At 40.6% G+C, this 14701-nt stretch overlaps 1 protein-coding gene across 1 annotated transcript in view; it reads left to right on the top strand.

The window, feature by feature from the left end:
• The window catches only part of PITPNC1 (phosphatidylinositol transfer protein cytoplasmic 1), a 73274-nt gene that overhangs the window by 31517 nt on the left and 27056 nt on the right, over nt 1-14701 (top strand). Inside the window, exons 2-4 of the mRNA XM_066332388.1 lie at nt 5806-5954; nt 9555-9643; nt 10092-10099. Coding sequence (XP_066188485.1) covers nt 5806-5954; nt 9555-9643; nt 10092-10099 — 246 coding nt within the window. The remainder of the gene's footprint in view (nt 1-5805; nt 5955-9554; nt 9644-10091; nt 10100-14701) is intronic.

A 14701-nucleotide genomic window follows, 5' to 3' on the forward strand; every position in this document is an offset into this window, starting at 1 on the left:
GGTGTGCAGCAGGACAAGGATTTGTTTTGTCTCCCTGCTCTGTGCAGAGCTGAGTGACACTGAGCTCAGAGCTGCACCCCTGGGCACCACAGAATGTGAAAAACATGAAAGCTGAAACTTTTCACTGCAGGAAAACCTTGAGCTGGTGGATATCAAGAGATACCCACCTCCATTGCTTGCAAAGCAGTGGCTCTGTGCCCCAGCTGAAACCAACCCAAATCCCTAATTCAAAAAGCAGCCAAGGAGGAGCCAACACAAACCCATCCACACATGAAAAATCAAATACCAGCACCCTGCACATTCCTCTATTTCTTGTTAAAACCAATCGAGGAATGTTAATAACCAGGCAAACAAATCACTGTGTCAGAAGCTGGAGAAAAGAGTTCCTGAAATTATTGTTAATAGCCATGAATCATCACCTCCAGGAGTTTGGGGATCAGAGGGCACCACCTCAGTGCTCCATCAGCCAGAGCTGTAATTGCCCACACTGAGGGCTCTGCTCCCACAGCCACAGCAGCATGAGGAGGCATCAGGAGTCACCATTCCAGATGAAATGATGCCTAATAATACTAACATGAAGGATTTATGGTGAGCAAGGGAGACAAGAGAAACCACTTCTCTTCAAGTAATTATCATTAAGAATGAAAAAGAAATTACAGGTGTGTCTTGTGGTAACAGTACTGAGCTGGAAGCACTAGATTGAGGCTAAATTCCCTGTTCTACCACAGACAGCTTTTTTAAGGTTGATGTATTAATTTCTGTTTCAATTAATCAAATATAAAATAAGGTTAATGCTTTCTTTGCCTGTGTTCAGTAGCTAACTGGAAGCTTTTCATATCTCTAGCAGTGTAGGGCTTAGGTCTTGATGAGGACCTGAAAACAATGCCCTCAACATCAAACAAACACAATAGGAAACCTCAGTGTATCCTCCTAAACAAAGATATTTACTCTAGTAAGTACATTTCCAAACAATTTACTCCAGAAGTAAAATATCTGTATAAAACTGCTGGGAAGAGATAGCTGGGAGTGATGAGCTGGGGATCACCATGTTTGTCTCATGGTGGCCCTTTGAGGAATAATCAGCAGTTATTTTAAATAATTCAAAACATGAAAAAGTGATGAATAATATTCCTATAGTCTTTTTAGTAAAAAAATAAAATTAAGTCCTGGAGCACATTCACAAGGAGCGCACAGAGCATCTTGCAAAGACTAAGACTTGAAAATACATCAGAAACGTGTCAATGAATTTTTAGATTGTTTTCTGTGAATGAGACAGCATTCTATAAATCAGAAGTTTGTAATAAAATTGCTACTCTTTTGCCATAATCAATGCCCTTGGTTTCAGTGTAGCTGGACAGATAAAACTGATGATGAAGCTGATTCATTGTATTTTCTTGCTAGAAATAAATCTTAACTAAATTGAGGTCAATGACAAAACAACTATTGCCATCAGTGGAGGCAGGGCTGAACCTTCAGAGCTGCCTTTGTGCATAAGGACAGATCTATTTCATTTTAGTTGTTGCTGCCTTTCTTCTTTTTTTCTGTTTTACCTTTGCAGTTTTCTGAGAACAGGACGAGAAGGCACTGGCATGTTTTAGCATGAGCCTTTGTGAGAAATGCTTTCCACTGTCAAAATGCAGCTCACCAAACAATTGTTACCTTAAGCAGGCAGAAAAGACACTCAGTGTCTTCTGGACTTAAGCTCCTCTCTGAGGAAGGGGTCTCACTACTGGCTTAGAACAAAAAAAATGAGCAAATTGAAATGGCAGCACCATCCTTGATGGTTTAGTCTAGTTGCAGAGAAGTAAATGTCGATGAAAGTGTTCTACCTTTCTTTTGAATACGAGAATTATGTAAGACGAAGCCAGTGATGAATCTGTTACATTTTCTGTGAGCATTCAGGTAAAAACTTCAAGGAGTGGTATGAAAATTTCAGATACAAGATCATTTTGGCATAATTTCTCCTTTGAGAGGGTTTTATTTTTTATATTCCACCTGAAGTTTGAAAAATTGTACTCTGAGACTTGCATTAAATCAAAACCTGAGCAATAGGCAGTCAGGCTGAAAAAATTCAGACATGTTTGTACAAAGATTTCTTGTGCAGCTCTTGCTGGAGATGGTGGGAGCTCTACAAATAAAAGATGGGTGGGGTGAAAGCCTTTTAAAATTTTTATTCATTTTTTCTTTTTTTTTTTTCCCTCTCCTATCTGAAGGATAAAAATGCTTCTGGTCCCACTTTTAATTTTAAACAAAATCAGATTGACCATCCTTATGCTGTTGTTTCTTGTATGACTAAATCCCAGCAGCAAACACCATCTGCCTGTTGAAGGAGCAGGTGAGTCACTACCAGGACCAACCCTCACTCATTAGGGCTTGGGAAACATCAGGGCTACTTCACAGCAATTCCCTTAGAAATCTCTAATTCCACATTCTGTGCATTTGTTTATTGAAGTTCGTGCTCTGATATTGAATAAATCTTCCCCTGTTAAACTGAAGAATTTACAAAGAGTTTTGCTCCAGATCCAAATTCTTATCAGGTGCCATTGTGTGAAATTTTACTGAACTCCTTGAAACAGTAGATGGTCTTGGAAAATTATCTTACAGCTAAGAGCACAGAAACTCAGGTTGTAATAGAGCAACATAAATAGTAGTGGCGTATCAGTTTACACTTGCAGGAATAATGTGTATCATTAGCTGTTGTTAAATGATTCTTAAGTGCTATTTCTCCACAATATCCATAGAAGCTAAGAAAAAGCTGTGACTTTTTATTCAGGCATTTATATTCCAGCAAGTTCCAAAAGATACATCTTTGCCTTGGATTTTATTCATGTAAATAGAAACATACACTTGAAAAATGCTATTTTGTCTGAAATAATAGTTGTGCACTCTGATTTAGTAAAGTACTATTATTTTGGAAATTAACATTTTCCATTCTGCTCTAGAATGATTTTAACCTTTTGTAGAGCAGGTAGAAACAAACAAATAGCACAGAAAAGAGCTAAGTTAGCTACTTTAAAGTACAGGCACAAATACGTTTCTTTGGCAGAATGCAGCTGCTTTCCAGCAGGACTGCCCAGTGCCCTCAGTAGTTATGAAGGGTCACAGGATGGGCTGGGTTGGAAGGGACCTCAGAGCTCATCTTGTTCCAAGCCCCATCCAAGTGTGGGCAGTCACTCCCTGGCCCAGGCTGCTCAGGGCCCCATCCAAGCTGCCTTTGGAGGTGGAGATTTCTGCTGGGCTGGTGTCACATCCATCGCCGTGGGAAGTGGTTGCCTGCAGAAGGCGAGGAGCTGTGGGGTTCCTGCAGGAGAGCTGGCCAGCAGTGGTGCCTTCTGTTCCCTTCAGCATCTTCCAAAGGAAGGCAGCATGCTGAGCTGCCTGGGAGACCTTCTGGGAGATCCTGGGTACAACTGGAACACGTGGGATTTGAGCCTCAGCAGAGGAGACCCTTCCTTTGAGCACTGACTGTGCAGCAGCTGGAAAGCAGCTGCTGTCTGACAGCACTGACCCTCTTCTGCAGAGAGCACGAGGCTTAGCCCCCTTAAACTTCTGCTCAGATTCATTTACAGTCTCTGGGATTTCAGATCTTGCAGGTGTTTTATGGTGGGCTGGGCCTGTGAAAGAACAACAACCTCTGTTAACAAAATGTGGTGTGGGGAAGGTGTCTCTGGTTCATGATGCTGGAGGAAATGAAGGTGTCAGTACAATCCCACAGTTGGTTGTCAGTGTGAAAGTACATTCACCTTGATATTTCTGTGCCAACATTTCCAACAGAAACTGAGGTGTTTGTATTTGACCATTAAAACTGAGAGCAAAATTGCAAAGGGCTACGTGGACACAGGAAATTGATATGTGTGATTATGAAACACTTCCCAGAGGTATCCATGGCAACTAAAATTCATAACTTTATGGGATGATAAAAACCCCAATAGAGATCATGATCAAAATATTGACTTCATGTCAAACTGCAATTCCTCTCTCTACTCCTCATCTAACCTTTTCATATTCCACAGGATACAAATTACTGACCTCTTCCTTGCCACTAGAATGTAAGGACCTTTCCTCTTTTCTGCCATCCTTATCACTCCACAGGCAGGAAGTCTGTGCTCCCAGGTGGTCTAATTGATACATATCTAATTAAAGGCAAAGCATTTTTTCTCGACTTGTATTCAGCTTTGAAGTGTGTTGCTTTGATTTCAGACCTGAAGAACAGCTTTGTGTGCCTGAAAGTCACTCTTTTTCAAACTGTACTAATTGATCAAATCAAATGGACTACAAACTTTGCCTTCACCGTGCACCAATACATTCATTTTTGTTAGAGGAAAAGAGGACAATTTGTCATGGATCTAGTTAAAAGCTATGTGTGAGGTCTGCAGCTCTTCAGAGCCTTTGAGATTCAGACAAAATGTTCAAATATGATGAGGTAGAGAAAAAGGATTCAGTAGAGACAAAGGTAGAGAAGTGGATTAGCAAGTAAAACAGTGTTAGGACCTACTCTCTCAAATCAAGATGCAGCTCCAAATTTCTTACCTTCTTGTAGCCTGATTGCTGTAGGGGAATAAATTGGGATTATGTTGAATTGAGGCACTAATGTAGGGTGCCCTCCATCCTCCTATTCCTTATCATTTTGTTTAGTAGGACTGACTTGCTGCCTGGTGCTAATAAGGTTTGTGATGGTTGGGGTTTTTTCCTGAGCTAATTGCTCTTCTGACTTGGGCTTTTTAAAGTATATGATGGGATTGCTGTTTATAATATGCAATAGCCACAAGAATCTCATGGAGTTTTCTGAGGTCAGAATGTCACAATGCTTTTGTTTGCTTATGCTGAGCTAGTACTTGGCATCTTGTGTGGTAGCTCAGCCATTCTCCAAATTAACAGGTTGTTCTTTGTGTTTGAAGGGGGGTTGATGTGATTAGCATGTGTATGCCTAAACAAATTGCTCTGGGGGAGAGAGGGATCCAATCAAGAAACTGCATAGGTTTGTTGGAAGAACCCCTGGTATGTTCAAGAGTGTGCAAAGGACTTGAGAATAAAAGTTCTGACCAGAAAATGATTGGGGAAAGTACAACTTTACTCTAAAATCTTTGTTAATGAAAGCTCAAGGATGTATTTTTGTTAGATTTCTTTGGAGGCAAAAGTCCTGTTGTGGATCCGAGACACAGTGAGAAAAAATCAAGTGCAACGATTTGTTGTTCCATGATAGCAAAGTTAGGCCAATCCTCACTGTGTTTGGCTTCCTAAGATACTTGGGAGTCGGTAGAAAAATGATCATTAGAGTGCTTAAATGTCTTTTAATAGTTTGTTCAAGTCACTCAAACTTGTTTTTTCAAAGAACTTGGACCCTACATGGTTTTTTTCTTAAGAGCTGGTGCTTGTGTCTCTGTGCACCAGCCAGAGTTACCCCAAATCTTATTGCAGGACTTGGTTGTGTTGGCAGGGCAGGAGAATCCTGTGTCCCACAGAACTTTGAGAGTTCACCTGCTGGGTCAAGTCCCTTTACATTTCAGCATGTGGAATCACTAGATTAATTGTTTACTTATTCTTAACTGATACACTTACAAATACAAAGTCTAATAATAGAGGGCTGGCCTAATTCTCAACATTTGTATGCACACAGCTTTTGTTATTTTTTCCACAAGTGACAAAAAGGGCTTCATGAGGTGATGGGAGGACCCCAAAAATACTGGTTTTCACCTTCAAACTTCCTTTTATTTACACACAGCAGTATATCATTGACTAAGATTGGCCTTTGAATCCATGTGCAACGTGACACTAATACACTTTGTCCTTGGTTTTGCCTTGCAGTACAGAATTGGACAGCTGTACATGATCAGCAAGCACAGCCATGAGCAGAGTGACCGAGGGGAGGGTGTGGAAGTGGTGCAGAACGAACCCTATGAAGATCCCAACCATGGCAATGGTCAGCTAACAGAAAAACGTGTCTATCTCAACAGGCAAGTGCAGTAAAAGTGCTTCTCCCAGCGTGGACTGTAAGAGAAATTTGTAAGGAATGCAGGCAACAGCCTTTCTGTTTCAAAGGGAGATGCTCCCATGAATACATGCTGCCTCCTGGCAGCCATGGGGAGGTGGGATGGATCCGTGGTTTGAAATAGAGACAGTAGCTGTTATTCCTTCTAGAGCATCTTCTCCAGGAGAAGGAATTATAATTTGAACTTAATGATATACTGGAAATCAGAACTTTTGTTTTCTTCTACGTTTAATTGTTGTCATTTTGTTTTCCAAAATCGTCTGGGAGGGGAAGCCAAAAAACTGAACAACAAAACCAGCAAAGTCCCACCCTCCAAGAAAAGCAAAACCAAACCATTAAAAAGAGTTAAGTTTCTCTCACCTCATAATCATGTCACAAAGCCAGCATTTTTGCTGACTGTATTTGTCTCAGCAAAGTGAATTGACATTATGAATGACCATTGTACAATGTCAGCCTTCTGGACTATTAGGCTTAAAGAAATGGTGGAAAATTTGGGAGGTTTCTTCCTGAAGTTCCATCATTTCTTAGAGTGAAGTGTTTGTCTTCCTAAGCTGAAATGATACTGGTGAGAATCAATGTCTCCACACTCACGGGCTGGAGATGTTTAGATATATGTATTTGTGCAATATGAGATATATTGCACAATCTGTTCCCATTTTTACTACTTCTGATTTAATTGAATACCACTGCTTTTTCTGAATTTCTTCTTTTCCCTTGAGCTTGTTTCATTTTATTAAATTTATGCTCTGCAGCATTTTGGAGTGGGCATACAGCACTGGATTGCTTCTACATTGCAAGTTCCTCTGCCCTGCAAACCTGAGATATCTCACCTTAATTCAGGCCAAATTGAATCACCAGTGGTGTCACACACACATACACACACACACAAGAGTTCAATAATATGTACCTTGCCAACATTTAATATCACTGTGATTGTAAGTGTTCTCTCAGACACAGGACATGGGAAAAATCAATAAATGTGCTCCCATTGTACAGCTCCCACAAGTTGTGGGGTTTTAAAAAAATGTTTCTGGGCATTTCTTTCCTGCATGTTCAAAATAAGGCTTTAAGCCCTGAAGAGAGCATTTGGAATTGCCACTTCAGGGCAATTCAGAATGACCACAAAAACCTGGAAGCCCTGGACAAACCAGATTGGGAAGCATGTGATTCCTGGTAGTGCAGGCAATGGAACACTGGATTTCTTAGCCAAAGGTGGGTAAAACATGGGCAAAGTAGATCTTTGTGCCTACAACAACTCAGGGCAGTTACCTAAAGCTGTGGTGGATGTTTAAAGTCAGGTCCACCGAGTTTAATGATAATTCTGAATCCTCCATCACCAGATTTGCTATTTGAATCTTGGTGTGGTGTCACAGTGCCACCAGATATTGCAGTACTGCTGAAGCTTTGTGGGAAGGATCAGGAGGTTTTCAGGCCACTGTGGGTTTTGCTGGGAGGCCAGGATGTCTCTGGAGGATTTCACTCAAGGAGACATGCTTCCTTATAGGATGTGCTGGAAACTCCTCCTCTGCCTGCCTCACTGAGGAACACGACTTCCACCAGCACATTTCTCTCCCTCAGCTTGTCTTCTCCCTGAGTCCACTGCCCTGACAAACTTTGCTTTGTTCTGTTTTGATCTGAACTGGTATGTCTTAAAGAAATTTGAGACTGAACTTCGTCTGGATGGAGGAGAAATAAGGAAATAAGGGAAAAAAGCGAATGTGATCCTCACACTTGTGCTGCTGAAATAGAGATATTATCTTCTCTTTGAGTGGCCCTGGGAAGAATTCATGTAGCCTGTGACTGGGACTTGCTAGCAGTTCTGAGTATAATCTGTGTTGTGCCCATAAAGTTATTTTTTTCAGGATGTGCTGTGCTGGTAAAGATAGGCAGAAGGGCAAATATGCTAAAAACAACAATAACCAAAAAAAGTGCAAAATGAGCAGATGTATGTTTTCTAGTGTCAGTGTAACCTTAGTTGTATTTAGAATTGTTTATTGCCTCTTCTCTCCTGCTGGAGTAATGTTTTCAGAAGCTGAAAGTCTGCATCCTCTGGTATTTATAATTTGGCCATCAGAGTAAAGTTTAGCAGGAGTAAGGGAAGCAGTCACAAAAACACTGACAGAGGCTGACAAAAACCCCAGAAGGTCTGATACAGGGAAGTCTATTATGCAAGATGTAAAATGCTGCTTAAAAATCTGTACACAAAGTTTATGTAAAGAAAAGAATCCAGTTCTGAGCAATGTCATCAAAGAGCAAAAGTTGATGCACTTGGCTTTGAATCTGTAGGTAATGTACTAACGTCTGCATTTTGCCTCTGGACAAATAAAATATTTATATGTAGCCAGATCATGGCTAAATAAGCCTTAATGATCCCAAACGTATTTTCTTCAGAACTTTGCTAATATTGAAAGTTAATTTACTTTCTGCACACAGTTCTCTAAACAGAACTATTGCAAACATTTACACTTGGGAAATTGAGGTTTGGAAGCATCTCCTGCAGTTCAGAGCAGATCCAGGCTTGGCCAGGGTGCTCTGCTCAGTGCTTTGCCAGACCAACACCATTTGAACTGAGTCCCCCAAGTACAGGGATGTTTGTGGTGTCCAAGGTCTGCTGTCCTTGGAATGACTAGTTCTGCATCTTTGTTCCTGGCAGCCTCGCTGTTTATAACTGAAGTCATTTAGAGGGGGTTGAAAGATGAATTATAATGAACTTGCTGTTCAAAATGTTTCTTTATTCATCAATTTTTGGTACCCCCTGTGCCCAGAGTGCTGGAAATGAGAGACCCAAGAACCATGGTAAAAAATGCTGCCCCCCTTCCATGGTATTATTCAACTACCCTTTAATGATGCATTCAAATGGTGTTTCTCTGGCTTTGATTTCTGAATCTGCTGCCTTTGTACCGCTGCACTGGTGAGTTCTCTTGACAGAATGAGCTCTGAGCTGTAACTTCAGTTCCATCGATTCTCTTGGCTTTTGTTATTTACTTTTCCCATCAGCAGGATGGGACTAACGCTGCCTCCCAGCCTCACGAGGTGTTTTCAGTGATGTGGTAATTTTCATAGAAAAGCCTCCTACTCAGGGCTGCTGGTGGTGGTGTGGGAACAGCTGTGTGCCAGCTGAGCTGAGCTTGGGGCTTCCAGCGCTGGCAGAGGACACGGAGGAGGAAAAAAGAATCCCTAAGAAGCAATAATGGACTGGGGATGGGAGTGGACTGAGAGCCCACGTTCCCTCCTGACCTCTGGTTAGAGAGTGCCTCCCTGTGGCTGAGCACACGGGGCCACCCTACACCTGGCCTGGCCTCACCTCGGGGGGCTGACCCAAGGCTGCAGGCCGGGAATTCCCAAAACGGGCAGCCTCACTTCAGCCACTGGAAGGGTGGCACAACCTGCTCCCTCTGCCAGGGGAGCACAACTGAGGGAGAAATGAAAACCCCCTGAGGAGTTCTGGCTGTTGCTGCATCCCCCAAACACCTCACAAATGATGGGCACATTGGGAAGTCTCTTTATTTCTACAATATACGTGCCATAATATATTCTAATTTAATATTTTTTTTGTTACTTTCAGCAAACTGCCTAGCTGGGCTAGAGCAGTTGTCCCCAAAATATTTTACGTTACAGAGAAGGCCTGGAATTATTATCCTTACACAATCACAGGTAAGGAATGTGGCAGAAATGATTACTGCTTTGTGCTTTGGAGACACTTTCGTTTCTCTTCAGAAGCTCCAAGTTATATATTAAACTACAAGCACCAAGTCTTTTTAACAGCTCCTGCTGAACTGCATGTGTTTTTTCACCTTATATTTACTGGTATCAGAAAATGAAGATTATAGGCTAAGGATAAAAGGTAAAAACTGGAGTGTTGTATCTATGCAATTTCTTGCTGGCAAAGAAAATATCAGGTGCTTGGATTCTGTCTGACTTGTGTCCTTCACTGTCCCTGAGACTTGGGTCAAATAGAAATCTGCAGACTATCTGACACAATCATTTTTATTGTTAATGTGTGTTTACTGTAAGAATCTTGCATAATTGTTTTATTTCACTTTTTTTTTCCTTTCTTTTCCCTCTTTTTTCTTTTTTATATAAATGGACGATTGGAAACCAGAATACACAGTAAGTTTTTCTTCCTCTTTTTATTCTAAAAATAGAAAAATTATGTAGAATATAGTAGTGGATTCCAATTTGATTCCTTCTTAATATAACTTATCTATAATGCATTCGATAGTAAACTTTATTTCAGTTATTTGTTTTAGCAATTTAAAGGGAAATTTGAAGTCATTCTAAGGGAATCCTATAAATTAGGTTTTTTTATCACTTCAAAATAATTTGATATGTTTTTACTTACTGACTGTAAGAAAGAGAAGCTTCTATAAAAAAGGGTGAGGCTTTTGAGGTTCCAGTTGTTACATGGAGACATGAGAACAGATTTTATTTATTGTTTTATTAACTTATAAAATGCTCATCTCTGGTATAGTATCTGGGAAACTGTACAATCTGTAGACAAAATTAAAGATAATCTGGGCACAGTGCCCAGAAAAATCATCTATTCCCTCTCGCAGAGCTAAGGCAAAATATAGCACATAAATCATGAGACAAATTGTTTTAATGTGCTTGCTTCAATAATCACAATAAGTTTCCAGCAGCCTTTGGAAGGAGAGGAGGGGATGGGGAGGTTGAGGAGGAGGTTGCAGGTGAAGGGACCTTTCAGAAACTCCTGCTTTGATTTAACTTCTGACTGCAGGTAAAACATAATGCAGATGTCTCTCTTCATTCTGCAGCGCTCAAAGTGTTTGTGCAGATTTTTTAAAAACTCATAAAGCAAAAAGAGAAAAAAAAATTGTGTGTGGTAAAAAGAAAAAAACAAAGGGATTTAAAGGTTCATATCTGAGAGCTGGAGACCAGGAGCTGAAACTGTGATGGCCAGGTTTGAAAACCCAAAGCAACAAACTGTGCTTTTCAATACGTGCTGCAGGTATTTAGAATATTCCTTTGATTGTCAGAGGAACCCAAATGTCCCAGGATGGACAGCAGTGATGAGGGACAGATTCTCAGCTAGTTCTACCAGAAGACACTTTCAGTAGGCTGTGTCACAGTTCACATTAATTAAGGTTTACCTTTGATAGCATGTGCAGTTTTAGGCTGGGAAGTTGACATTTGCTGGGTTGCACTGGTATCTCTCCATGGAAAAATCTTTATTTTAACTGAAAGTAAATTTGAATCTTTTAATGTGATTTTTTTTTTCTTTAACTGAAATAGACAAGTGGGGATGATGCAAAGGGTGGTGGCAGACAGAAACATGTATCTAAATTTGAAATGCAATCCATTATTAAACCCAAACTGCAGTGCTATACTCAGAGGCTGAATCAGGAGGTGATCTCTGTCTAATCTGGTGGAACAACACCTGCTGTAGGTACAGCTGCAGAAATGTTCCAGAGCAGCAGCAAAAGTGATTGAAGCCTTGAAGAGGCATGTAGAGAAAAATTAAATCAGTCCAGAAATGTAGAAGTTAGGCAAAGCAATCACTAAGTGACAGTGTAACTGCCATGGGGAGCTGGGGACTAATTACTCATCATGGTGCAAAAAAAACAGAACTAGAAATACTGGGAAGAGGCCAGGGAAACTGTACTTCTGACAAAAATCTGAAATATGTATTAATGGAGCCGATAGGCTATGAATTTATCTTCATGGAAAACAGAGACAGTGCCTTTGCCTCAAACTGTTGAATCTAGAACAAAAATGTTAAACACACCACTGGGAATAATTGCTATCCTTGTCTGGAATGTTTCTCTAAATTTGATCGTCTGTATTCATTAGAGAATTCTGAAAGAAAGAATAAGCCCACAGACATTGCCCAAAATATGTTAGATAGCTTGGAAAGCCTTTTCTTAAAGATCATAAATTCTCTCTGAAGGGTCTGTGGGACATGGTGAGAGTCAAATGGAGCCTCATTTCAAGGAAAACCCATTCTAAAGGCAGGCCAATTATTGGATAAATAAAGCATAATCTTATCAAGTACATACTGCTCTGTGGTATGTTCACACCTTATTAACCTTGTAAGCTCCACTCTAAATAAAGAGAAGGACCTTAAAGGCTCAGCATGTTATTTCAGTGTTTGCTAGTGATTTGGAAGAGGATGTGAACAGCACACTGAACCTTACTGATAGTCTGAAGGTTTTTCAGTTCCAAAACATGAAGACTGCTGAGAAATTGCATTCAAGCTCATACTCTGACATTCAGAAATGCAGTATGGAATAATTTCATCAATCTGGTTCTCCTGTGAATATTATGGAATTCATAAATATGACCTTCTTAAAGACCTGAAATTAGGACACCTAAGAAAAAATGCTCATCAGGCATCGAAAGAAAATTTTCCGAATATTGTTCTGTGCCATGGCCGTATAAAAAGTCAAGAGTGATTAGATGCATGAGGACAGGAATGGAAATTATTGTGTCATGATGTTAGTCCTCTGTAATCTGGAGCCAGTTATGGTGGCATCTGCTTTAAGCAATGTCATTTGTTACACAGCAACCCCCTCAATTTGACAGCAAACCCCACGTCTGCCACTGGGTATTGACAACCATGTTAAATAACAGCGTGTAAAGCAACTGACACGCTGGAGAGAATGAGTTGAACAGAACGATTGCACAAGGGATGCTTTTGTGGGGTGTAATTTGTGCTATGGGGTCAGGAGAGCATTTGCAAACACACCTCGTTAAAGCTGCCATATAAAAGACTTCCTCTCTGGGAGATGACACATGGGGACTGTCCCAAGAAGTGCTGTATCAAGAGCTGGAGCTAATCCTTGAAAGCTTCCTGCTGACATTGAGGGGGAGGAGGAAGTCAAAAAATACTGTCAAAGCTGGAGCCAAAGGAAGTCATCCAGATTTGGGGGTACTATTTTGGGAATAAGATATTCCTGTGAAGTTCAGCGTTTTAGTGGTTGGGGTGTTACTTCAGAACTGTATGTGAGAAACCATTCAAGTTAGACACTGGAGCTGCTTCGGTTTTGATCTTCATCTTACAAAGATATCCTGCTAAAATACACATTTAGGTTTTATCTAAAAATCCATTTATACTGTGATCAGGTTGCTGTTAAGATAATAAACCTGGGATAGCATAGTTAGGCTGCAGCAGAAAGGGGGAGCCCTGTGGGAGTAACTCCAGGGGATTCCACTCTGTAATTCCTGGGCTTTGGCATGGCCAGGTGCCTCTTGCCCAGCTCCTGCCCCTGGGGTCTGGGTGCTCTTAGCTGCTGGCTTTGGGAAGAATTCCCTTGCTGCTCAGGGGCTGGGGCCTTTTTCTCTTGGAGGATGGAGACAAGGTGCCTTGCAGCTCTCGACAACCCCTTGTGTGCCAGCTTATCCCAGCCCTTGCAAAGATGTATCTTCAGTGGAAAATATTTATGCTGTTCACAGTGGCAAGAACAACTGAACTTTTAGGAGGCTTTGTTATTTTTATTTCTGAGGTCGCCCAGCAAGATTAGAAATAATTAACTAGAAAGCAAACTTGTGTCTATTGCAAACCAACAACAAAGAATTGCACAGAACTACATTTCTTTTCCTGCATTGGGATATTGTTAGAAAATAAACAGCTAATGTCCATTCCACCTGCTCGAGTGACAGTGGAGATTCTGGACAAAAAAAGAAAGGAGCCTCAAGCAAACAAATAATCAAATCATTAATGTTTGGTGACTAAACCATGGTACAACATCTTCGTGTGATTGAAGTACACTGAAAATGAGCCAAAGTTGAGCTCTCAAGCTGGTGTAGAAAGTGGTTAGGAAAAATACAGAGAATTTAAGCAAACTCTTCTGGGTTTGAAAGTACAGTTCAAGTGTTTACCAGGGATCAGTTCAAATAGTTTTGCCACCTGAGCTGAATGGCTTTGGTATTGTTAGCAATATTTCAGTTCTGGGGCTGAAATTTAAAAACAGCTGGATAATTTTTTTGTGCATGATTTACAGGCAATTGTTAGTTTCACAATGATATAGACAAAACAAATGTTAAAATGGCATTGTTTGCTTTGTACAAGGAGGAGCAGCATTCCTTCAACATGCCAATGTCCCAAATTAACTTATGAATAGAATATAAATCCAGAATATTTATGAAAAACAGTTATGGAACAGAAAGCAGGAGACAAGAACTCCTTTGATGATTTATCACAATGACATTTATTCTTCTACAGCAAATGACTGAGGAAAATAAAATTATGTCATCTGGTATGTGTCAAGGCCCCAGAGTGAGAGTTGCTAAATGGCCCATTACTGACCTGCTGGTTTCTGATTACTTTTGAGAACAGGCATGTTTTGTGCTTCACTTAGCTGCTGGTTTAGCCATGAAGTAAATTATCTGGAAGGAATGTTTTTGTATTGTTATTTTTATAATGACATGACTTGAGAAGGAAAACAGTTGTTTCAGATAAACATTGCTGTAGAGTCTTTTCCTGTGTTCTCTTTAGTGGATTACCAGCCCTTGAAATCTGGATCTAACCCCTCACTCTTCAGTGCTGAAACTTTTCTGCAGTTGGAGGATTTGAAGAGCCTGCATCAAAAATGCAGCAGAATCTGTACTGCAGGATGAGATTTAATACAAAGTTACTACCAGCATCCTCCCATCTTACCCTCCCAACTCAGAGAACAGGCCACTGGTGCCATTGTCCTGGGAAAACACAGATTTATTTCCCTTAGAGGTTCTAGGAAAAGGAAGGACCTCTGT

The sequence above is a fragment of the Sylvia atricapilla genome, chromosome 18, assembly GCF_009819655.1.
Source record: "Sylvia atricapilla isolate bSylAtr1 chromosome 18, bSylAtr1.pri, whole genome shotgun sequence".
Lineage (NCBI taxonomy): Eukaryota > Metazoa > Chordata > Aves > Passeriformes > Sylviidae > Sylvia > Sylvia atricapilla.